General features: G+C 40.9%; 1 protein-coding gene across 11 annotated transcripts in view; it reads right to left on the bottom strand.

Annotated features, from left to right (window-relative positions):
- Window positions 1-2,298: 2,298 nt before the first annotated feature.
- The window catches only part of HIVEP1 (HIVEP zinc finger 1), a 146,712-nt gene continuing 123,305 nt past the window's right edge, over window positions 2,299-25,705 (bottom strand). For 10 of the 11 annotated variants that reach the window (XM_036868998.1, XM_036868997.1, XM_036868996.1 and 7 more), the window contains 2 exons: window positions 8,182-8,693; window positions 4,858-6,586 (listed from right to left, as the gene is read on the bottom strand). In XM_036868998.1, the coding sequence (XP_036724893.1) occupies window positions 5,414-6,586; window positions 8,182-8,693 (1,685 nt within the window). In that variant the 3' untranslated portion in view covers window positions 4,858-5,413. Of the gene's footprint in view, window positions 2,396-4,857; window positions 6,587-8,181; window positions 8,694-25,705 lie in introns of those variants that run through there. The other variant, XM_036869002.1, reaches the window with a different exon arrangement.

The following is a 25,705-nucleotide window of genomic DNA, read 5'->3' as shown; positions in this document are numbered from 1 at the left end:
TGTTCCTAATATTTATGCCTGGTTATTATGCAAATGAGTTTTAGTTTGTGAGCCCTGAATGCCCACTAGCTGCTTGCTGTGAGGTTAATCCTGGTTTTACACAAAAATTAATGGAGACACAGGATTTCCCTGGTAGTCTGACTTCTTTTTTGATAATCCCCAAACTCTCTCCCTTACTGAATGAAAAGGCAACTTTCTTATTAGTATTTACTACAATTATTCTTTATATTTCTGCTGCTGGGACTCTCCTGATGTGACTTCTCGGCTGTCAGGATGAACCATCTGGGTTGTTCTGCCTCCAGGGCTTGGTGGCCTGGAAATGCGCTCATTTGTCTCTATCTTGTTCAAGCTTGGAGTCCAGAAATCCCCGTCAGGAAGGATACTCCCATGATGCTCTGTTCATGAGGGTATAGAGTGTGGATACTTTTTACCTGGGTCTAAATATTGTATTTCTAATATCTCCAAAATGATGCTTTGGGGAGGGGGTGAGGATGGCACATACTGAACTTTGTATAAAGGAAATGGCAACATTTTAAGATACAGTTTAATTTTTCAACACAAGTGGCAGAGCATCTGTTCATGTCATCTCTCCAGTAAGCCCAGTCTTCTTGGATGCTGATCCTCATCTATTTGGATCAACAAATGTCTCCTATAAGATATTGAGTTCACCAATTAAAGAGATACTGTGGCCAGCGTGGCAATGGATACCTTGTGTTTGCTTTTCACGGTCGCTGCATTACTCCCCTTTCCTCTTCACTTTTGCTGTCCTATTTCCCCGCCCCCCATAAATTATCAGCACATTAATGACATGACACTCCCTTCCCACCAACTATGACCCACTGAGTGCCCTTTTCACATGAAGAGCCCCTGCCGTTCTAATCATCTTTAAATTCAGCCCTTGTTCTCTATATAATGTTACCATGGCTTAGTTAGATGCTTCGCTAAGTCCCAATAATGTTGTCTATTCCCTTTGTCTCCATACTCCTTTAAGCTTCTTGCACCTTTACTTGTGTGTAATGCTGTTGTGTGTACCATCCTGGATTCGAGTACCAGCTCCAGCACCTGCATGACCAAGTTTCATAACATTGTGAGATGCAGCCTCCTTGTCTCTAAAATGGGAGAATAACACCTGCCTGGAGCATTGATGACATTACAAATGACACATAGTAAGGATGAATATTGGTCCCCTTCCACAACCCTTCTGTCTGGAATCCCCTTCCCTTCTATTTTTCACCTTAGCAAAGTCACTTCAAGGTCAAGAGTAATGTCACCTGTTCCACAAGCATTCCCTGGATCTACTCAGCCCCGAGCTCTCCCCTCTGTGCTCACCTCCTGCTCTTGGTTGTAGCACTTTTATGCCCCTTCCGCTGTGATACTTTGTGTCTGGTTGTGCTCTTCCACTAGCACATAAGCTCCCTGATGGAGCTTAAACACCATTTAACTTGCATTAAATTAGCATCTCCAAAGTGCTTTCTACCTCGTTGGTGCTAAATAAATATTTGTTGAAAGTCTGAATGAATCCTCTCCCACTTAGACTGGTTCCCGGCATAATTTTAAATAACATATTCACCTCCACCTTCATTGCTCTATTTTTGTTCTGCTGCTTGGCATTGTCTCTGGTCTAGAGTCCCAAATCCTACATCATCTCCTTCAAAAATACAGCAATCCCCAACATACACAGCTCATTCTTTAATTATTAAGGCAATAACTTTCCTACCTTTCGAAACGTTTATAGTCTGTGGTTTCTAAGATGTATGTGGTCTAGTATTATTCTCCAGTTTCTATGGCCTAAATCTTAAGAAGGCCTGCTCCTCTAGGGTAGGAAGTGAGCCTTCTAACTCCTTTTGTATCTTGCATAGTAATGGAGTTGGTTTATACTTAAACTATTACTGGGTTTTGGATGGCTGAGAGCCTTCTTCAAATCCACCCCTGATTCAGAGAACAGGGAACACCTGAGGGCAGGCACCTCTGCTTTAACTCATGCCTACACTGCTTTGCACAGAATTTAAGGAAGCACGGTTCTAGATGAAACAAATATATGTAAGAGCCTCATGATTTTCAGATGATACAACCTGTAGAGAAAAATATTTTACTATTCTTGCTTTAAATTTATTCCCTGCATATTTTTGGGGGGTTATGACAGCAAAGAGTTACTGTCATTAAAATACATATTCATATTATCTATTAAATATATTATATACATACAATAACCTTTATTGAATATTAAATAGATAATTCTCCAAAGTCATGGGACGTCAGTTTGGGAGAAGATTCTTATTTTAGGGACACTTAATATCCCATGTTTCGAATTTATAGATGGTTTGGAAACAAAACTACTCCAACGAAAGTCACCTTTTTGGTGTTGCTTGATCTCAAGTCGATCTCAAACTTCACCCTAAAACGTAACGTTAAAAACAGAGAAGTTAAGAAGAGCATGTATTTTGCCCTGAGCACGCATCATGAAAGAAATGTTACCTATCTTGACTGTCTTCCAACGAAAATAATGATCCCTAATCTTTGTTAAGCCCCACCATTTAAAATTCAGGTCAGAGATTAACTAATAAGAAAAGTGTTGTTTATATCTTTTCCGTGAAAGGAAAATCATGCCTATATTATGAAAAAAGATGAGAAACAAAATCTCTATATTAAAAATTATCAGTTGATCATCTCATTCTGAAATAATTATTGTTGTAGCCTAAAATTTAGAGAATAAAAATAAGCTACTTTAGTGCCATTGATTTGTTAACTCATAGCAAACATTCATAAAACAGATGTACTAATCTTTAAAAACTAGACAAATGAACTTTTGTTCTTTTGCTATTTCCGACACTTCTGATGGTGTCAGTGGATTCATACAAGAAGATATTGAAGTTGTTTCACATTATGGTTTTCATCTGTTTCGATAATAATTTAAAGAGATTTGCTGTGTCCTTGCATTCTAGTTCTCTACTGACCTGGGTCTTTCATGAGAGTACAACAAAATAAAAGTCAAATGTAGTTTCCCAGCTCTCTGGATTACTTGTAAGTAATTTATTCAAGTCATTATTTGTAAGTCATTAATATCTGAGAATGACTTGCTCCTTGGGAAAAGAAGACTCTGGAGAAACAGTTCAAAATTATCCCCTTATATTTTGTTCACGGGACTATTTCAAAATATAATGGCACAAACTTTGATAATGTTTCTGAGTTAGCTGCATATTTCAAATGCTAGCAAAATATTTGAAAGCCACACGAAGGCATTATAGCCAGTAATACTAAAGATATGTATACAATGTAATGAATCTTAAAAAAAGTCAAGAGTACAAAATAAGCCTATGGTATGTTACGGCATTATGAAATTTTCAAGGGAGCATCCAAACATATCACAACATTTAGTATTTGGTTAAATACAGGATTTCTTCAAATTAAGAAAATTCTATTTATATAAACTAAAAAAAAAAAACAAACAAAAAAAACACTTCAATGCCAAAATTCTTTGCATTACTTTTGAATTTAGATAAGTCATATGTACCTAAAATGTGATTAGGAAACAAAAATATGTTTATTATACTGCTTTAAAATTTTAGGCAATAAAATTGTAATAAGAGGTGTGACACAAAGTTAAAACTTATTTTGAGAAATCTGACAGATAATGGACCTCATTTTCAACAACTCTATTGTTAGAGCAATACAATTCCTATGACAGAAGTGTCCAGAATTCTTTTCAAATACATCTTGGGATATAAAACGTAGTTTCATTGTTTTTGAGAATTTTGTTACTTAATCTGTGGAAAAGTATAAATGTAAATTGAAGCATGCATCAAAAGCATCACTGATCTGTCACAGCCTACTGGGGCTGGGGCACATTTTAGAGATCATAATTTAGATTAGAGCCCGCAGGCCCAGATGACAGGCACTTTTCCCAAAGTCCCAGATTTGAAGCAGGGGCTGGCTAAAAGGAGGACTCCAAATTCCTTAGAATATTTCCCTCATGCACCGTTGTCTCACCAACTTCGTATTGCTGAAACCTTCATAGCATAGGCCTTTAAAAACATGAACACGTTGCCTTAATAATGTGCTAAGTATTCAAATTCCAACATTAAAACATTTTTTTCCACAAATGAAGCATCTACAATGCTCAGGTAATAATGCAAATCACTGCACTGCAGCGGTAACTGTGGGTACCCTTCCCATTTTTCTGAATAAGTTAAACCTCTCAGGACAGGGAGTAATCGTTTCTGAAGAGTCAACTGAAGTAATTTTGAAGTCTGAATTTGGTTCTTCTGTAAATCCCAGAGCCCCTGTAGTTTGGTACTGGACAGACGTCTCCGGGTATAACGATCAGGGCTGAGGGAAAGAAGAGACCAGGCTCAAGCCCAGGCCTGGGTTCATGCCTGAGGTTCGGGGTTTCATGCGCCTCACCCAAGCCGAGCTCTCCGGACCAGACCTGGGTTCATGCCTGAGGTTCGGGGTTTCATGCGCCTCACCCAAGCCGAGCTCTCCGGAAGACTGTTTTGTAACTTATTTTACAATTCCCAGAAGCTGTCATATCCACCTTTAGGGACTTTGCCCATTTCTGTCCGTATGCTATGTATACTTACAGAAAATGTTCTCAAGTACTGAATCTCCTCCTAAGTTAATAGCTACAGAATTATTCCTCACAAGTTGGAAAAATTGGTCACCTGGCTAAATGGATTTGAGTGAGTTTCACACAGCAGTAACACCACTATAAAGCCCCCATTTCTCAAAAATACGGGTGGAGGGGGGCGAGAGTGGAAGGAATGTTAACCTAGGGCTATCTTCCGAATGTTGGTTGCTGGCCCCTACATGAGATAAAGAAAGCACAACTAAAGCGATAGTAAAGTCAGTAAACGATATTTTACTGAAACATAACACAGAAACTCTGTCTGAAGTGTAAAGTTACTGTCTTACGCAAGAAGGACAGACCCATTTTCAAAGACTAATATGAATACAATAAATATGGAGGTCACGTACTAATTTATACACAGAAACTCTGTCCCACAGCCATAAAAATTTATATTTAACAGTGCAACATATAATTTAATCATTGGATTTATTTGACAGGTTTTTTTTGCTAAACACAAATAACTACCTGGTTTTCATATACATATATAATATATATTTTATGTATATAGATATTCAACAATCTGTACAGTTTCTAAACATAAAACTCCTAAAAGGCACAATTGTCTATACAACATGTACAAAAATGGCTGGAGCTGACACAAAACAACAATTATTGGTCAAAAGTTCATGATTGCACAAAGATTAGTCATGAGTTTATGTCAGAAAAATGTGCTTTAAGGAAAGGAGGGTTTTCAAAGAAACCTGTAAGTGTTCTATAAAAAAAAAAAAAAAAAATTCCAGAAAACCAAAAACCAAACAAAACCCCAAACCCCCAAATAAAACGCCCCTAGGTCGCGATCACGAGCCTGTCCTCGTCCTCGTCGCTGCTCACATCGCTGAACTGCGCGGCCTGCCTCCGGGCCGGGGGCGGGGCCGGGGCTGGGGGCGTGGCCGGGGGCCGGGCCGCGGGTCCCTCCCGGTCCAGGGGGCGAGGCTGCCGGCCGGACGGCAGGGGCCCGGGTGCTGGTTTGCCCGGCGCGGCAGGGAGTTCGTGCCGGGGCTTCGGGAGATTCCCGGAGACGGCCGTCCCCGCGTCCAGGCGGCTGGAGCCGTCCCGCCTGGCGTGGTCTCTGGCCGGGGCAGGTGGATCTAGACCCTTCGGTGCGTTTTCCCGCGGGACTCGGGGCGAGCCCTGCGGCGACGCGCTCCCGCCGCCCGGGTGCGCACCGGCGGCCGAGGGCTGCTTGGGCGGCGCCTCCCAGGCTCTGTTTGGGGGAGCGGGCCTCTCGGGGGCTCCCTGGGCGTCCACGGTGACCTGGCCGACGGAGGGGATCAGCGTGGGCAAGGCGATGTTCAGGATCTGGAGGCCCGGGATGGGCGCCGGGGGGGCGGGGCCGCTCTGGGAGGAAGGGTTGGCGGTCACCACCTGCAGCCCCACGGCGGCGTTCAGAGCGAGCCCGGGCGCGCGCACCTGCGGCCCGAGGTTCGCGCTGGCCAGGCCTAAAATGTTGACCGTCTCCATGCTCAGTGCCGGCAGGGGCTGCAGGGCCGGCGGACTCGGGTTCTGCAGGCCCGGCACGCGGATTTGGCCGATGGGAATACAGGGCACCACGCTGCTCAATTCAGCCACTCCGGAGGGGCTGGTAGCGCCGGACACTTCTGCGGTCAAGTCCCCGGGGGTGCCCAAAGTTCTGTGAATGACGTTGACAGCGGGGATCGTGAGTTGCACTGGCCCAGCTTGGATGGGTACGAACGTGGAGTATGTGAGGCCGGCAGGGACCGCCTGGATCCCCCCGACCGGAAGCATATTATATGGTGTCCTTGACTGCAGCCGGGAATGCAGAGGAAGGTGGCTGAACAGACGCGTCTGGGGAGAAGGCAGGCCTGGAGGCGGATGGACAGTGACTTGCTGCTTCGGCTCCTGAGCGCCGGGCCGAGGCGAGGTCGCGCAAGGAGGTGCCCCTCCCGGCTGAGGGCTGCGCTCGATGCCCCGAGGAGGAAGGCTCACGGATGACGGGCCCTAAAAGACAAGACGGAACGGTCCTTGGTGGCAGAGCTTCCGTATTAGTCACTGAGCTAAAATTTTTAGCTCCCGTAAAGTCTATTCCTCCTGAGGTAAAAGTATGTACACTTGTATTTTATAAAAATGATAAGCTTGCTCAAAAGTTGTATTTTGATTTAAACAATAAATTTACAACTTAAAACCTATTACACTCTCCATCTCTTTACAAAGGTCAGCAACAAGTTTTGTAGAGTACTTTACATTTTTCAAACAAATTTCCTGGATATCATCTCAGTTATACTGAAATTAACCCTGAGAGGGGGCCATAATTCTTCTTCCATTGTTGTTGTTTTTATTATTGCTGGCACCACCAGCTCCACCCTATTTTAGAGATTAGGAGTTATTGAGAAATTTTGAGATATTAGTTGGCTATGAGTATCGACTCAGGGGGAAAAAGTAACTGGAGGACTCTTCATTTATGAAATAAAGAGCCGCCATTAACGAAAAGGTCTGCAGTTTTCATTTGTTCATTTATTCTAAGTGTATGAAATGTCTACTGAAAACCAGATTTCCAGCCATTGGCAGGTGTGTGAGAGATTTGGGGATAGAGAAGGTTAGATAGAGCACAGGTGACTAATATGAAAGTAATGAAATGTGAGTAGAAGGGATAAATCTCACCAATGCTCCCTTCCACCCAAGATTATCATATAAATATTAGCTTTTTCGTGATATATCCGTATTATAGAACTACATTAATGTATACACTAATTTAATTAATGTTACTTAAATAGGAACGTAATTAAATTAAATTATATTAACGTAGGATAGGCTACAGAAATCCAATCTTTTCAGTCTTTTTAGTTTTCTCCAGTGTTACCCAGCAAACCAAAATCTGCCGCATTTAGGAATAGATCCTATTACAATTATCAATCCATACCAGAGGTAAAAGAACTGTCAATGAGAGAGAAGAAAGGATTCCTCACAAGCCCACCAGGGTTTGTAAAAGCAGGAAATCATTACAGCACACATGGAGGGTGACTTTCCAGAGGCCTGAGTCTGGCCCTGAGCTAGTTCTTGGGCAGGAAGCTTTCCTAAGCTGTCACAGCAATTCGATCATTCAAGCAAAGTGAACTTCTTAATATGTTTTTTGGGTCACATTAACTTTGCCATGGAAACTGGTAGCTGCCTGCTAACAGGGGCAAAATGCAAAATGTTCAGATAATTTAGTGCAAATCCATCACATCGATGCCAGTGGAAGATCATCTCAGAGGAAGCCGTGGAATACGTAGGCCCCAAGACTCACATTCTCTGTTGGCACACACGTATTTTTTATTCCAAGATATTTTTTTAAAAAAACCAAATAATAACACATGAGTATACTGTAAATATACTGGTTCTTTTACAGACTTATAATACAATATACGAACTCTGACTGAAATACCTAACAAGAATCCGAAGGACAAAAATGTCCTTTGGCCTTAAATCAAACAAAAACATAAGGTTAAAGAAACTGACTTAGCTATAAATGAGTAATTTAAGTGCATTGATTGCTTAAGTCATTAGGTTCCCCATATTAGATAGGTTAAACGAAAAGAAAACCACCAAGTTATTACCTGTGTTAAAGCAACAGCCTTTCCTGCCACAGAACTTCCCAGGATCTCTTCGGATTCGGGATAGTCTACAGACATCTGGTGACACGGGGACCTGGGCGCAGCCTCGGGTGACCTGGCAGAGTCTCCAGGAGCGGCCACCTCACCCTCGTCCCCCGCAGCCCGCTGCCTGGTCCTCACTGGCGACCCCGGCTGCCCGCCGTAGTCTGACTGCACCGTGCTAAGCACGGTCATCTTGGTGGGCAACGCCCTCGGGAGAACATCCATCGGGTCCGTGTGCCCCCCAGAAAAGCAATCAGGAACCCTGACGTCCTCGTCAGCACCCCGACAGTCCTGGGGGCTGCTTCTGGCCGGAAGGTGCTGCGGGCTGGCCGTGGCCGAGGGGGCCGCCGACAGGACCGACTCGGCCTGGCTGTCTTCATCCTCGTCTTCGTTCTCGTTCTCGTCCTCATCTGGGCCATCGGATTCTTCAAGGTCGTATCCAGACCGCTCGTAACCGAATCTTTGTTTTTCATCTGATAAAAACAACCGAGAGGGTATGTTATAGAATGCAAGTGGTCGAATGCAGTCTTCTCTTTTTTATAAGCTTGGCAATACTGTGAGGAATGTTCAAGGCAAGGGCTCTACCCATAAAAAGCCTACAGTTTAGTCGAGGAGAATGACATGGGGAGGTCAGTCTGTGCAGCAGGAATCAGAGGAGTGAGGCGCCGACAGAGTGGGGCGTGGCCAGGGAGGCTTGTTAAGGATGCAGAACGTGAAATGAACCTCACGGGAGCAGACAGGCAGAGGGCGATACACAACGAAAACCAGAAATAAAGGCCTCAAATATTATACTCGTAAAACCTGCAAAAGAAGACTGAACTATATAAAGAAAATTAACAAACAGTTCACTGCAACTCTTTTTCTGAGCTCTTTTTCTCTATCTACTTGTTTGCATCTCCCTTTTATTGAACAAATGAAAACAAAACCAAAAAAATGATGGTACTTCATATTTGCAAACAGAATAATTTTCCTTTATATTTGAATAGTAGTTTAGGCATATTCCCACTGTCCTCTGAGTAGTAATATTCTGTAATATTTAATCCTTGTACTTTTTTTTTTTTAACTGAGAAAGGTACTAAATTTTCCCATCATTTTTTTCTATAATGACTCAACCCACTTCTCACAGGAAGGGGAACATTAATTCAAAGTCATTAATATCAGCCTTATAATGTCATGTGAGACTATGTTTAACAAGGAATATTCAAGATAATCCAGGGAATAGTTTCAAATATCTCATAAGCTCACATGAAATTTGATTTAAAACCTTATCTATTCAAAATCTTGCAAAATTAGAGGTACTTTCCCTTAGAAAGCTAATAAAGTTTAAAAAGTTAAATGGAGGAGGAATGCAAAATCTCTACCCCAATTCATTGTCACTGGGCTATAATAAAGAAGGCATCAGACCATGTTCAACTTAGCTGTGATACACACTGCATTTATATGTTCTTTTTGAAGAGAAAAAAATGTAAACAGAGAAATAATTAATAGGTATATCTCCTGGGTTTTCCAAATGGTTTGCATATTAATTTACTACTCTTTCTATATTACAAAGATAAGTTCTTAGAGAAAAGTCTTGAAGCATCAACACCAACACATTTGAGGATGATTATTTCTAGGAGATAGAACAGACTAGAACTTTTATGTTTTTTTATCTCAAGCATATGTTACTTTTATAATTAAAACATTCAAACACAAAACATATACATTTAGATTCCTTTAATATGTGATTTCATGTCTTTTGATTTATGGGTTCTACAATTTTGCTGTAAAATCATACATAAAATAACACCAATCTATTGAATCCCACCAGATGCCCATGCTGGACGTGGAATGGGTGATTTCCGGGTAGATGCCCTGCCTCCTGCCTCACAGATCCCTCTCTGATACCTTGTCTGATGTTTGAAATGCTAAAATTAGAGAGTCTTTCCCCCATATATTTTGAATTTGCCACATGAATGCCGAATCAGATGTATTTTTAGAGATTTTAATACGAGAAAAAAATTTTCTTTCAAAGGAGAAAGTAGAAAAAAATCAAAACAAAACAGAAGAAACCGGATGACTGACGAGAGGGAACAGGTTACTGGAGAGGGAGGCTGATTTCATCAGAGCCAACCTTGCCACAAAGCCTGACTAGGGTGAGACTTGCTTTATTGTAAAAGCTATTACTTCTTTTTTTTTTTTTTTTTTTTTAAAATAACAGGCCTAACTTTAAATTTATGACTTTCCTTAAACCCATCATAAGGTTGAAGTCCCAGGCAATCAAACAGCCCAAACTCTAGAGACAGTGTCTGTAGGAAGAGAGGAGACACATGCTTGTGTCATCTGGGGCAGGTGCAGCAGGACACGGGTCGGGGGAGGTCAGCTAAATGGTTGACAGACTGGTTAGAGCCAAGCGTGGGCTGGGAGGGCTGTGTGACTCCTCTGGGGCTACAGTCTCTTGCAGGCTCTATGTCATGAACACCATATTCAAGCACTCACAGAAAAGAGCACTAAGTATCCATTGTGGTCCAGATCCGGGGGAGAGGAGCAGCATTTAGGAGGGGCAAGGAAATCCCCCTAGGTCCATCTCCCCTCTCTCCACTAGGGAACAAACACTTGGTCCTGTGAAGAGGAGGGCAACAAGCATTGCTGCCCTTGGGACTTTGGTGAAAACTTACTGCAGTAGGGAAAGGGAATGAATAACAGAAAAAACACAACTCTACTCCTTAAGGAGGGACAAGGTTGCCAGCTGAGTCCACCACAACAGCTGAGCTAGGGAAGGAGAACAAGAGGGCCACAGTCCAGAAACCTGAGAACACGGTGCACGTAGAAGGCTGAGGCTGCATCAGAACAGAGGTGGCATCCCATCCTCCTCTTCACCCACTAATGCCAAGTTAAGGAGCTTGAAATGAGAGGTAACAGCAAAATACTACTGGAAGAGGACCAGGAGAAGAATAGAATGTGTAGAGCACCCTCTCTGAGGCATAGCACAAAGGAAAGACCTAAAACTGGAATGGAACAAGCATTTCTCTTATAATCCAACCCCCACCCCAAACAGGAAGTGACTCTATAGGAATCTGAAGCCTTTGGTGCTCTGATGGTAACCTTAACAACAACAAATCTCTCCAACCCAGTCCAACTCCTGACTAGAAAGGCTCTAACTCCCACACAAAGGGCCTTGCTAGGCATAAAAACCATTTACATTAGTCTCTATTGTCTTATGCAAGATGTCTAGCTTTCAACAAAAATTACAAGGCATACAAAAAGGCAAGAAAAAACATACACAGAAGAGGAAAAGCAATCAGAACCAGTCAGATATGATACAGATGTTAGAACTTTCAGAAAATTTAAAATAATTGACCAATATGTTAAAGGCTCTAATGAGAAAGGTGAACAACATATACTACCAAGTGGGAATTTCATCTGTGAGATGAAACTATGGAAAAAAAAAAAAAAAAAGAAATGCTAGCAATGAAAAACACAGTAACAATGATAAGAAAAGAAAGAAAGAAAAAAAAGAAAAACCAAAACCAAAAAACCCCAGAATTCTATGTTCTATGCTCATTGAAAATAATTTTCAAAGATGAAAGAGAAATACAAACTTTCTTAGAAAACAAAAACTGAGGAGATCCACTGCCAGCAGACCTACTTGATGATAAACGTTAAAGGAAGCTCTTTAGGCACAGAGAATATGGTATCAGATGGGAACTCATATTTACCCCCCAAAAAAGAAAAGCAACGGAAATAGAATAAATGAAGATAAAATTAAAAAAAAATTTTAATTGCTTGTTCTAAAAGATAATTTAATGTCTACAGTAGTAAAAATGTACTATATGTTTATAGCATGTGTAAATGTAAATGGTATGACAATAATAGCACAAAGGATGAAAAGGAGGAATTGTGAATACACTGTTATATAAAGTCTTTACACTACATGTAAAGTAATGGAATATTATTTGAAGGCAGACGACTAAATTTTCTTAAAAGACACAAATAAGTCAACAGAGGAGAAAAACAGAACCATAAAAATGCTTAATTAAGGCATAAAAAGAAGGAAAAAATGAAGCAAATAGGAAACAGCTGGCACGTGATAGATTTTATTCCAACTACATGAAAAATAAAAATAAAAATAAAAGGAACGGTCTAACACATGAATTTAAAGAGAGAGACTGCTAGACTGGGTAAAAAAGCAAGTCCCGAGTATATATTATGGATGAGAAATCCATTTTAAATATAAAGACATAATAGATTGAAAGTAAAGTTTGGAGAAAGATATACATTTAAAAATTAACTAAAATACAGCGGCAAAAACTATATGCTAATATCAGAAAAAGCAGACATCAAAACAAGGAATATTATCAAAGATGAACAGGAACATTACATAATGATAAAAGGGTTACCTTTCCATGAACATACAACAATCCTAAATGTGTAGCAATGAAACCAGAACTTCAAAATAAATGAGGCTAAAACAAAAAAGCAATAAACAAATCCACAATTGCAGTTGAAGACTTCAACACTCTACCCTCAGTAATTGATAAAACAAGTATATAGAAAATCAGTAGGAACACAGAAGACTTGAAAAATACTGTCAACCAACTAGATCTAGTTAACAGTTACGTTCCACCCAAAGAGCAGAATACGCTTTCCTTATAAGTGTATGTGGAACATTCACCAACGTGTATATTCTGAGCTACAAAGCCAACCTCGACAAATTTCAATGAATAGAAATCATACTTACGTTTCTGCTTGAAAACAGAATAACCTAGAAATCAGTTACTGGAAGATATCTGAACAATCCCCCAATATTTCAGAATTAAATAACACATTTCTAAATAAACCATGAGTCAGAAATGAAAGTCTCAAAGAAAGTCAGAAATATCTTGAACTGGATAAAAACCAAAATATAACATTCAAAATTTGTGGGATGCAGCTAAAGCAGTGGTTAGTGGGAAATTTATTGTAGCCAACATTTCTATTAGAAAAGAAGAAAGGTCTCAAATAAATAATCTAAGTTCTCAGCTTTAGAAATTAGAAAAAGGCAATCAAACTTAAACCGAAAGCAAGGAGCAGGAAGGAAATAATAGAGGTATCTTTCGAGTGGCCAGTGGCTACGAAGCTATGGCACATCAATACGACGGAATACTACTCAGCAATAGAGAGGAATGAACTATTGATGCCCACAAAAACATGGACAAATTCACACGTATTCTGCTAAGTGAAAGAAGCCAGACCCCCAAAGCTCCTTATTTTGATTCCTTTCATGTGACACTCTGGAAAACATACGAATACAGGGAGGAAAAGACATCAGTGGCTGCTAGGGGCTGTTGGGCGTGGGGAGGTGTCCATAAAGAAGTGGCGCAGAGGAATTTTGGGGCGATGGAACTGTTCTCTGTGGAACTGTGGGGCTGGACACACAATTGTACACATTTGTCAAAAACCACCAAACTGTGCACCCTAAGGTGAATTGTAGGGTGTGTAAATACAAACATAACCAGGATGTGGTGGAAATCTGAGATGAAATGCAAGCTGAGACAGATGGCTGAGTACAAATGAACTCCACAACCACGACCTAGGTAACCCTGGCAAAGGGGGTTCTGACCAGACAATGTGAAGGCTAAAGACAAAAAGAGCTGCACACAGACACTATGCTGTGATTGTAAACCTGTTTTTCACAGGTGGGTCAACATTTCTGGAACTAGTTTATTGGTATGCTAGAGCTGAACAAATAAGTGAACATACTGTAGATGAGAACCAGGTTTCCCACTGTTGGTGAAAGAAAAAAAAAGGAAATGGAGCAGGCTAAAATAAACTCTGTGGGACTGGACCGGAACTGGAATTATCAGTGTGGACTCACATTCTCATTTGTGTGTGTGTGTGTGTGTGTGCACGTACACATACACAGATACAGAAATAAACACAGATGTACGTATATGTATGAGTTAGCATAAATATGCATATTTCCCAGCTCTATCCAACGAGAGGGGCTAGAAGCAGTGACAGGTTAGTAGCCAGAAACACACCACCTAGCGGCTAGATCTTGGTTCCTAAATACCATTCTCCAGTAAAGTGAACCAGGGGTCCCTGGGGAAATGGTGAATTCCATGGCTGGAACATCTTGGGTGTCAAAAAGTAAGGAACTGGGACTTCCCTGGTGGCGCAGTGGTTAAGAATCCGCCTGCCAATGCAGGGAACATGGGTTCAAGCCTGGGTCCTGGAAGATCCCACATGCCGTGGAGCGACTAGGCCCGTGCGCCACAACTACTGAGCCTGCGCTCTAGAGCACACAAGCCACAACTACTGAGCCTGCATGCCACAACTACTGGAACCCACACGCCTAGAGCCCGTGCTCTGCAACAAGAGAAGCCACTGCAATGAGACGCCTGCGCACCACAATGAAGAGTAGCCCCCGCTCACCACAACTAGAGAAAGCCTGGGCGCAGCAACAAAGACCCAACACAGCCAAAAATAAATGAATAAATAAAATAAAAATTAAAAAAAAAAGTAAGGAACCGCTTAAAGAAAAAAAAAGCAGCCGCATGTTGAAAGGGCACAGGAACAGATCTCAAAGAGCTCTCAATGGTCAATGAGAACTTGAGCTACACAATAAATAACAGAACTGGATTATAACCCAAAGAATAAAATACATAACCTTGAGTCCATACTGATGTAAATGAATGGATGAACGAACTAAGGGAGAAATGGTAACTTTTCCTTGCAGAAAAATTCTAATTGATAAATTAGAACACCATAGCAATACTTACCACAGGCAAAATCCATCAATGCATAAATAGGGTATCTGCATAGTTTTAAAGTATCTCCGCAAATATTTAATATTTATAAAGGGAACAACAGTAAGTTTACAGTAGCTAGTCCTGGCAGACATCACCTTAGCCAAGTAAAGAAGGTTAACATGACCAGTAATACATACTGACATACGGTACCCCCGATATGATGCACTAAGGAAAGCATAACCACCCTATGGCGCCTCCCCAATAATGTATAACCTCAATCCAGCCGTGAGCATGTAGCAGAAAACCCCAAATTGAGAACATTCTACAAAATAACTGATCAATACTCTCTATAAATGTCAAGGTCATGAAAGACAATAAAGACTGAGGGACACGCTGGAGGAGCCACGACGACTAAGTGTGATGTGGGATCATGAAGGAGAGCCTGGGACAGGAAAAGGACATCAGGGGAAAAACTGGGAAGTCCTATGCTTTAGTTAGCAATCCTGAGCTGAGGTTAATTTCTTAGTGTTGACAAATGTTCTTGGTTATGTAAGATGCTAGCACAGGGGAGGCTGGGTAAAGAATATACAGGAACTCTACTAGTTTTTTGACTTTCTACAAAGACCAAAATAACCTTTTAAAAAATGACATCAAGAAAAAGCCTATTTGCCAATGCTCCAGGACCTTTATTTTACTCTACTGACACCAATATTCTGTCTCATTCAGATAAGCCTGCACAATCTCCATCTCCCTGCTGTTCTTATTATACTCATCAAGACTTCTCTTTCTGACAAGCAATTTTTTTCTTTCCCATTATTTAACAGGAAACTATTAATTGAAACAAATTCCAACACTTCTCTTGTTTAATTTAAAGGCACAGGTAATTTCTCCAAAATACATCCTAACACACACACACACACACACACATTCTTTAAATATCTGGCACCTAACACTATTCTTACCTTGTATCTTGTACCTATTCTTGCAGTTCTTATTCGGTTGTACGTATGACGCCTGAATGCCTCTACTCCGGTTCTAGCCATGGAGACCGCGAGAGCACCCGGCTTAGTACTACAGACAGACCAGCGCTATCTGATCACAACTAAAACAAGGGCTAATTAAGGACCTGACTTTTTCTCAGACAAAGATTTTTTAAAAATTAAAAAAGCAGTTAATTATTTTAAAGTGTGAAGCCCGCAGCTCAGAAGTGTCAGAGCCAAGATTTAAACCCAGGTCTCCGCATTCAGATGTCATATTATAAAAACCTAACCACAGAATGATCTGAAAGAAGGTCAACAATGAATGACAGTCAATAACCTAGCTTATAAATATGCATGAGTGAGCTGAATATTTACAGGTACAGACATTAAAAGCTTCAAGTAATTATTTCATTATGAAGAGTGGAACATATAAAATACAATCCCCAAGGAGAATGTAAATAACCTTTTTAATTTCACAACAAATACACTGTATTTTACAGTAAGTATGGAAGTTTAAGAATAATTAGTTATACTATAAATCTTTAAAGTTTTTTATTTTACATATAGATATAAAATTTCAGTGTATGCAACTTATGAGAAGGATTCATAAAGAATACCATATGCTTTTTAATGGGGAAGGGGGTAAAACGACTTGGTTGCATTTTCATGTTCTTTGGCCTTGATTGTCCCACACTTCAGATCAAGGTTTGCAATATTATGGGTGGGAAGACGCACAGGCTGGTGTCCCTGGACCTTTCTTTCTCCCTGGACAGAGCCACATGCCTACAGCTCACAGAGGACTTGAGAAGAGCTGGGATTCCTTTCTACAGTTTTCCTTCCCCAAGATAAGGACTGAATAATGTTTATCTCTCTACGTGCATTGGGTCGTAAAACTCCTGAAGGGGAAGAACCCTGTCAAAGTTTGGGAACCTGAAAACGAATTTTGGGTCATTACATATTTGTTAAACAGGGTGGATATTCCAGAGTGACCGGAACAAGATACAATGGATAACTTAAATGAACCTAAGACAATGGCATCCTTTTAAATATCCACAGCACCAAAACAAAGCCCAGACACCTCTGCTCTCTGGATTCATGCTAAGAAAAGTCCTTTCGTATTACTGCCCTGTCCCCTTAACCCCTAGCCCCAAAGAAGACTGTTACTATCCGGTCAGAAGTTGTGCAAGGTAGAAGACCCAGAAAGGAAAAGTGACCTGTCCATGACCACAAGTCAGCAAGGTCAAGAACACAGACTTGTTAACTACTCCAGAACTTGCCATCTCTGACTTTGTGACACTGCTCGTTTTGCTACAGCCTGTTACTGAGCATAGTAACTACGATGGCATGCTACACTGAGTTCCTATTGTATCAGGGGCTGCCAAACCATAGCTGCTGGCCTCACGCGGCTCCCGCCTGTTCTTTTAAATAAAGTTTTACTGGAACACAGCCAGGCCCATCATTTACATACTGTCTATGGCAGCTCTCCTGCCACACTCACAAAGTTTAGTTGTCATGCCAGAGACTGTGTGGCCCACAAAGCCTAAAATACTGATTATCAGGCCCTTTACAGAAAAAGTTTGCCAACATTTTACTCTTTATGTTTAAACCTAACAGCCACTCGTGACAGAGCTGATACCCAACTCATTTTACACAGGAAGTTAAGAGACTTAAATACAGCTGGAAAGCATCAAAGTCAGAATTTGGAAACAGGGTTTTTTTGTATTTAGGAGTCTTGTCATTATTCCAGTAAGATATACTACATGACGATTGTTCCTTCCTTGGTTTTTACAATGTAGACTGTACTATTCCAGCAGGGTGAAGGCTGTAGCTCACCCCTCTGCATCCCCCAAGGACCCTAGAACAGGTATAAGGAACCCATACTTACTTAACAAATTCATAAATAAATGGCCTGTAAAATTTCTATTTAATTTCTGTCCTCCTAGGTACATTCCCAACTCATTATAAATAAAAATTTCTACTACTCAGTACAATTTTACGTATGTGTAAAATTAATTCTTCTATTTTCTGTGAATTTAAATTCATGAGGGAAAAAGAAGGCAAACAATGCGGCAATATTGTTTTTCAAAAGTAATTTATGTCAAACCACTTCCCTAAAGATGTGTTTCAAAATCTGATTTCAGTTGGATGAACCGCGGGCTGCCCTCCCATCGCTGCCCGACAGTGACCCCTGCTGGCCGAGCCAGGCGGGGCCTCCCTCAGACAGGCTCCCCTGGGAGGTCAGCAGCACCTCCCTCTTCAACATTCTGCTACTGCTGTAATTTGTCTGCTTTTGTTTTCCTCATGTTTAGAAAAATTACTCTGAAATCCAGACAAACAAGGGAAACCTGGGGAAAAAGTCTTTTAAAGCATACAACTACTGCAGTAATGGGTTTTTGTTTCGGGTTTTTATTAAACTATGTTTTCATCTTAACAATATAACGAGCCAGGGTTTAACGTTTGTTAACTTTAGGCAGTAAACCAAAAGGCAGTGGTATCTGCATTGTTCATTAACGACATACACACTTGTTTAACTGTAAGTCCCAAGACCTATCATGGTTTCTTATTGTGTGTGGCAGTTTCTCTTAAAAGAACTAATAATGTTTTCTGTAAACATCCCAGTGACGAAAACATATTCTACAGGTTTCATTTTGAAAGCACTTCATTTAGAAAAATTCATTAAATTTATTTTAAGGGTAAATGTGACACAGGTTTTAAATCCTGTGATCTAACGCCATCCTCTTACACGCATCATCCTAAATACTTAACCTCCAGCGGGAACCGTGTTTCCAGTTGCACCTTGCCACACTGAATGGTTCTCCCAGTCTGGCAGTGGAGGGCACATGTTAACATTCCGAGCAGTCTGCTGACAAAAACATTCTTCGGATCAAGGCATGAAAAGCAAATAGCCAGCAGCATGACTTTTGACACAAAAGGTGAAAAAGAAAAAGTACTTACTAATACCCCAAGAACACAGGGACAAAATTCCTGAGACTATATAGTTTTGCATGGCAAGAATACAGGGACATGTGCAGCTGGCCGGAGGGATTAGACTTTTCATGAACACCTACTATAACTACAGCTGAGTGGCTGGTTTTAAACTACACGGAAACTTCTTTGAGATGTCAAATGTCCAAATTTTAATGGCTGCCTTAGATAAGTTTACAGTCCCCTCTGCTTAATTCAAAATAAATGTTTCCCAACGTCTCTAAATTTACTCCATTTGGAAATTAGAACAAGAATTCATCTGCTGAAGGACGAAATGGGCAGCCATACGGCCCACTGCTTTAAGGGCCGTGAAGAATCAAAAACTCAGGGGTCTTTGCGCCTTCATCACATCATCGTCACACTGACCTTTCATAAGCGCTCCATCCACCAGGGAACAGGCACATTCTGCTGGTGAATGACATTCTGAGTATCAAGTTGGTAGAGAGTAGAAAACAGATTTAGGGCATTCAAAAAAAGAAAAAGATTGAAGATAATACCAGGAAAAGAAATACTGTAGATAAGTAGAAATAAATCTACAGTAAACCTTTGATGAAAATAAACAAAACAAGGCAGATATTAAGGAAAAATTAAATATGAACATGGAACAAAAAGACTTGGACTTTTCCCAGAAAACCAGAAGCTGACCAAGACATTACCGAATGGTAATGATTTTTCAAGAATAAATATGGTGGGATACTCTGTAGTAACACTGGCCTTTGGAGAGCCTTTAACAAATTTTGTTGAATAAATGAAAGCTCAGAGATGATATTTCTTGATTATTATGTATGTGCTACAGAAAAGATCAAACGACCAAGACCCCAGTTTTTCCTATAAACCTTAGAAACACTATCCTTAGGTTTCTGGTTGCTATTCTGCAAAGCCTGGCATTTAGAATCAGGGCTCCCAAATAATATCCTTGTGGGTTTTTTTTCTTTAAAAAGTTTACCCCATTTCCCAGATGTCTGAGATAATCAAGGTGTCAATACCTGGAGCAAGTTCTTGCATATCCTGTTAGCACTGGCTGTTTAGCTGTATGTGACTTTCATACAAGTGTGATGAATCTAATAGTCCTTCCTAAGGTGCTGTAGGACTCCACTTCTGACAGAACTGCCCTGCTGTCAATGTGAAATATGAAGGTGGCTATCAAAACTACTTAAGAATTTTATTCAGTATCTAGAGAAGACTTAATGTCACAAATTTTCGTATTGATCAAGACGATGTGTCAGTGTACTGGTTTCCCAAGAGACACGTGGCTCCTGAACTTGGCTACTTATTTTTCTTTAATCACCGTTATTTGGTAGCCATCTGTAATCTAGCTGCATAATTAAGTGAGAAACTTTGACTGTGTTTAGGAAAGCCTAGGTGACAAAGGAGATTCCGCTGATAAGAGTTTACTCAGTAATTTCATACTTGCATATTTCATATAGTAGATCAGTAACGCCCCTGGATAAATGCAGCCGTGAGGGCAAAATGAAAGGCATCGGAAGAGCCACTGGAATCACTACCTTTTGGGACACAGGTAAGAAACTGCTGTGACACCTAACTGCTGGCCAAACCTTAGCATTTTCCTGAATCTTTATGTAGACACACAGCAAATGGAATCGCAGTGCGGTTTCTAGCAGTGCACTGTGCAGTGGGCTTAACACCAGAGGTACATTAGATTAAGAGTACGAGAAATGACAGTAGGACCCCAGGATGCCACAAAAGCACTTGATAAAACTGTTCATCATTGGGGCTTCCCTGGTGGTGCAGTGGTTGAGAATCTGCCTGCCAATGCAGGGGACACGGGTTCGAGCCCTGGTCTGGGAAGATCCCACATGCCGCGGAGCAACTGGGCCCGTGAGCCACAACTACTGAGCCTGCGCGTCTGGAGCCTGTGCTCCGCAACAAGAGAGGCTGCGATAGTGAGAGGCCCGCGCACCGCGATGAAGAGTGGCCCCCGCTTGCCGCAACTGGAGAAAGCCCTCGCACAGAAACGAAGACCCAACACAGCCAAAAATAAAAATAAATAAATAAATAAATAAATAAATAAATAATTTTTAAAAAACCACAAAACTGTTCATCATTAAAGGGAAAAGCCAGCAAGTTATGGGTGGAAAGACCCTACATTACACGATGCAATTTCATCACTTATTTTCATTTGTTGGGCCAGGAAAATAGGGAGTACACTGTCAGGCAGCAATCTCGAGCTGGCGGCTGAAGTCTCAGAAGGAACCGCTGCCATGAGCCTGATCCCTGAGAAGGGGGAGGCTTCCAGGTGTGATCAGGGAGGCGGGAAACTCCTACGGGCAGGGAGGAAGCAGGGGGAGAGAGAACCCAGCATGTCAGATCACTCGGCACTGACCAGCTTCTGGACCCCAAGCTTCCTTCTACGAGCAGATGTACACTTCAAAGATTAAAACTATGATAGCTGAAAATATTTATTCTCCCTCCTATTTTTTTTTAAAGTTAGTCACTTCTTCTACTACTACTATATGGCTAATAATTTGTATTTTTCCTTGGAAAATTAAATTGATAGTAAAATGAAACACTTCATAACATACGCCACTACTCCTTACAACATCCTTATGGAGTTGATAAGGGCAAGGTTTTAAAACATACACGGAAACATTAAGGTAGGAAAAAATCAAGTCCTTATCTTTTATGATAGTCTATTCTGTGGAGAAAGTTCTACACCTTGGTGCTGCTGGGTCAGAGTAGAAATGAATTCCAGGAGAAATAATGCTCCCTAATTTAATAAATGAAGAGCAAGATTTCTAAATGAGTCATTATACATATATACATACAAAATTGGGTGTCACGAGGGAAAAATCGTACCAGACTTTCCATCCAAACCTGTAAACTCCATCTGCTAGAGAATGAGGGATGCTGAAACCTTGACGTACTTTGTTTATAAAAACACCCTTTCAGAAAAAGATTTTTTAAAAAAAAATATTTATTTACTTATTTAGCTGCGCCGGGTCTTAGTTGCAGCACATGGGATCTTTAGTTGCGGCATGCGAACTCTTAGCTGTGGCACGTGGGATCTAGTTCCCCGACCAGGGATCGAACCCGGGCCCCATGCACTGGGAGCGCGGAGTCTTAGCCACTGGACCACCAGGGAAGTCCCCCCAAAAAGATTTTTGCTCTATGGCATTATTTATTATTGTTGCTGCTGAATGGGACTAACCACTTAAAGAAATCATGCTTCTTTTATAGTCATTACTGTCTAAATTCCCACTATAAAATAAAACAGCAGCGGCAGAAAGAAAAAACAAACAAAAGCTCAGCAATGAAAATTCCTGGGGACACAAATAAAAAGCCCTACTATTTGTTGTTTCCTTGTTTAAAAAACATTTGAGAAAATAATCCATATTAAAAGTCAGAGGTATATGGGACTAAAGAGGTAGTGGCTTTAAATTACTTTAGATGATACAAGAAAAAAAGAAAAAAATCCCTCAGACTTTCTTAAAGGAAGGTGCTAAAACTCCCCTGCATAGTAGGACCTGTCCCCCAGCGCCCTGCCCAACTCTCTCATCCTGCCTCATTTATACTCCTGATGCCCTATTCCCCTCTCCCAACCTCTGGGCTTTTGCTCAACAACTCTCTCGGTCCAGAGTGCTTGCCCTCCTTTACCCCACCCCCTCATCAATACTTTTTCAAACAAAGCAATATATGGATCATTATATTTTGATATATTTCCTTTCTTTTTGTTCTCCTGGGATACCCTTAGTCATCCTTCTGTTCCAGACGAGGCCATCACTGTCCTTCCCAGATCCCAGCCTTGAGGAGTGAACCCTGCCAAGTCCCAACATCACAGCCACAGGCGAGGAGCTCCTGAGGGCAGTGACTATGGACATACTAGACAGTTGCTGCGGTGCTAAATAAATAATCAGTCACAAAGAGAATAAACTCTTCTTCTCTGGAACCACTGAAAAATGGAACAGATATTTATCAGTCTGCACAGATCATTACTGAGGATGAAAAAATGGAATCATCAGGATAACTTAAAATATCTCCCAGTCTTCTGATCTAATAACCAATAAATAACAAATTAACAAATGAATGGCCATCATCACTTTGAAAATTCCTATATTGACCACGACCAAACCATGTAAACACTATTCACAGGTAAAGGCGTTAAATATTGTATTACAGCTACCATTTAATTGTAGTGAAGGAATTTAATGGAAAACTAGTATATCATATTCTAAAAACAACAATGTTGAATGATTTCCTGACAGATTACAGGTCGCTTTTTTCCAGTCACCCACTCAATCTACAACTATTTACTATCTATGATTTGCCGCTAGCCACAATCCCAGCAAGTGCTGGCGATACAGCAGTGACCACAGGGAGATCGCTGTCCTATGTTCTATTTTCTAGTTGAAAGGAACAGATGATGAATACACACACTCATCTGTGAGTTGTAAGTGGCTGTAAGTGCTGTACGGAAAAATAATGCCGGCAGGAAGAGGGTGAGGCGCTCTTTTCTCTAGGGAGCTTCAGGAAGGCCTCACTGATAAGGTGACGTCTGAGCACAAGAGCACTGAGAGATGACGGGGTGTCTTGCAGCACCTGGTGGAGGGCATTCCAAAGGGAGGAAAAGAGAAAAGGCCCTGGACAGGGGCCAGCTGGGTGTGCTGCCCACTGAGCCAGGCGATCAGGGTGGTTGCAGCTGAGGGGCAGGGGAGGAGGGAGTGGAGCCGAGTTTCAGAGGCGTGGTGCTCGCAGGGGACACAGACCACGGCTCCGAACGAGACAGGAAACCGATGGAGGGTTTTAAGCAAAGCCATGACGTAACTTTTAGAAACCACTTTGGCTGCTGTGTTGAAAGCAGGCTGTAAAGAGGCAGGGGCTGAACCACGGAGACCAGTGAGGGGCTACTGCAAGCAACTTAGAAGACGTGATGATAGCTTTGACCAGGGCTGGGAGGAACAGGTGGTTCAAAGCGGTAGGTTTCCGAATACATTTTGAAGGAAGAGCCAAAGGTTTTACTGGTGGATTGGAGCCAAAGGACACCCAGTACGACTTCAAGGTTTTTGGTCCAGCAGCTGGAAGGATGGGAGAAGGACTTCAGGGAAGCGTGCTTCTTAGAGTCACATAAGGGGTAAACCAGGAGTTTGGGGCACGTCACACTCTAGATGCCTATTAGCCATCCAAGTGGAGATGGTGAGTAGAAAGATGGACATGCAAGTCTGGAGTGGATATTGGAATCCCCAGCATATAGATGGTATTTAAAGTCAGAAGACTGGATGAGACTACCTGGGGAGGGAGCATAGACAGAAGAGATGAGAGATTAGAGACCACAGCCCTGGGCACTGCATTTAGAGGCTGGGGAGATGAGGAGGAGCCAGCAAAGGAGAGTGAAAAAAGAATGCCTAGAATATTCTAGGCTGGTGTTGGACTAGAAAATGGTACACCTTGCAGACAGGCAGCATCACATTGTGGGCTTCTGCGCTTTCCTCTCTAAAAACATAGACATCTAAAGAATTGCTAAGCAAGATCCCATCTCTAACTACCATCAGTTTAACAGAGTGAAACTTCTTCCCAAAGAATAATAAGATCCAAACTTAGGCTAGCAATCAAGAAAATATAAGTAAAGACAGCAGACTATCATCCATCAAACTGGCCCCAAACTAAAATGCATGTAGTATCAGGTATAGTTAAGGGTGTGCAGAAATAGAAATTATCCTAGAGAACGATTTAAAATTATAAAGCAAAATTAATTTTCTAGGTATCTACATACAAGGTGGTACTGTTCATGCAAATTTGGTATACAAACTTAAGCAAAACCACATGCTATGTGTGGATATACACACGTATGTTAAATGAATAGAAAGAAAACCCCTAAGTGAAGTTAGTGTTTGCCTCTGGGAGGGAGTGCGACGGGCAAGGGTGAGTTAGGGATACTGCACCTAATGTGTAATGCCTTACTTAGCTTGTTTTTTTTTCAAAAATACAAATTTATGAAAATACAATTTTCAAAAACACAATTTATGAAAAAGACTTGAAGCAAATGTGAGAAAATGTTTATAATCCCCAACTCTGGTGTGAATACATGAGTGCATGTAATAAAACTCTTTGTAATCTTTCTGTATTTTTACAAAACATCTCAAAATATTTTTAAAAACACAAAAGACAATAATAAAGGGAAAACAAGACCATTTGTTTGAAACAACGTTCGCCACATTTATGCCTATATTCCAAGCCTATAATAAAGCAGAAGTGGAGGAATATATTTTGTTGGCATATTATAAAGAACTATGAGGTATGACATAGCACTTGGCAAAATCCACCTATGTGCTATAATTTACTATTCAATAAAAACCGTGAAAAAACTTTAAGTATACTACTGATAAGTACAGTAATTTTAAAAAAATTAAACAGAAAAAACAGGTAAAATTACCTAGAGTTTTATCAGAGGATCTCATCTGAATTGGGAATTAGGCTATCAAGTTTGAGTTATAGTCTAAGACCTGCTTCAAGCGTTTCTGGAATCAGGTGAGAAATAACAAAAATGAACGGATAGATATGTAAGTCCATCAGTCAGTTGTCCAATCTAAACGATGCATGATAATTAATGGAAACTACACTTAATTCTCCTATGTAAATTTGGGATATAAACACTACCTTCCCTTGACAGTTTAGAAGATTCTACATTTTACTTAATTTTTATAAGACTCATCTTCTTATAGAAGTAAAACACCTAAGAGTATATATTATAATAATAATGCTTTTAATGTTTATACATTTTTCAGAAATTAGTATTTCATATTATAACCTCTACTTTGTGCCTTTTCTAGTCTCTGGGTAATAAATATACTC

The sequence above is a fragment of the Balaenoptera musculus genome, chromosome 11 (assembly GCF_009873245.2).
Source record: "Balaenoptera musculus isolate JJ_BM4_2016_0621 chromosome 11, mBalMus1.pri.v3, whole genome shotgun sequence".
In the NCBI taxonomy this organism is placed as follows: domain Eukaryota; kingdom Metazoa; phylum Chordata; class Mammalia; order Artiodactyla; family Balaenopteridae; genus Balaenoptera; species Balaenoptera musculus.
Note: the sequence above shows the minus strand (reverse complement) of the source record. Positions and strands in the feature narration are given on the sequence as shown.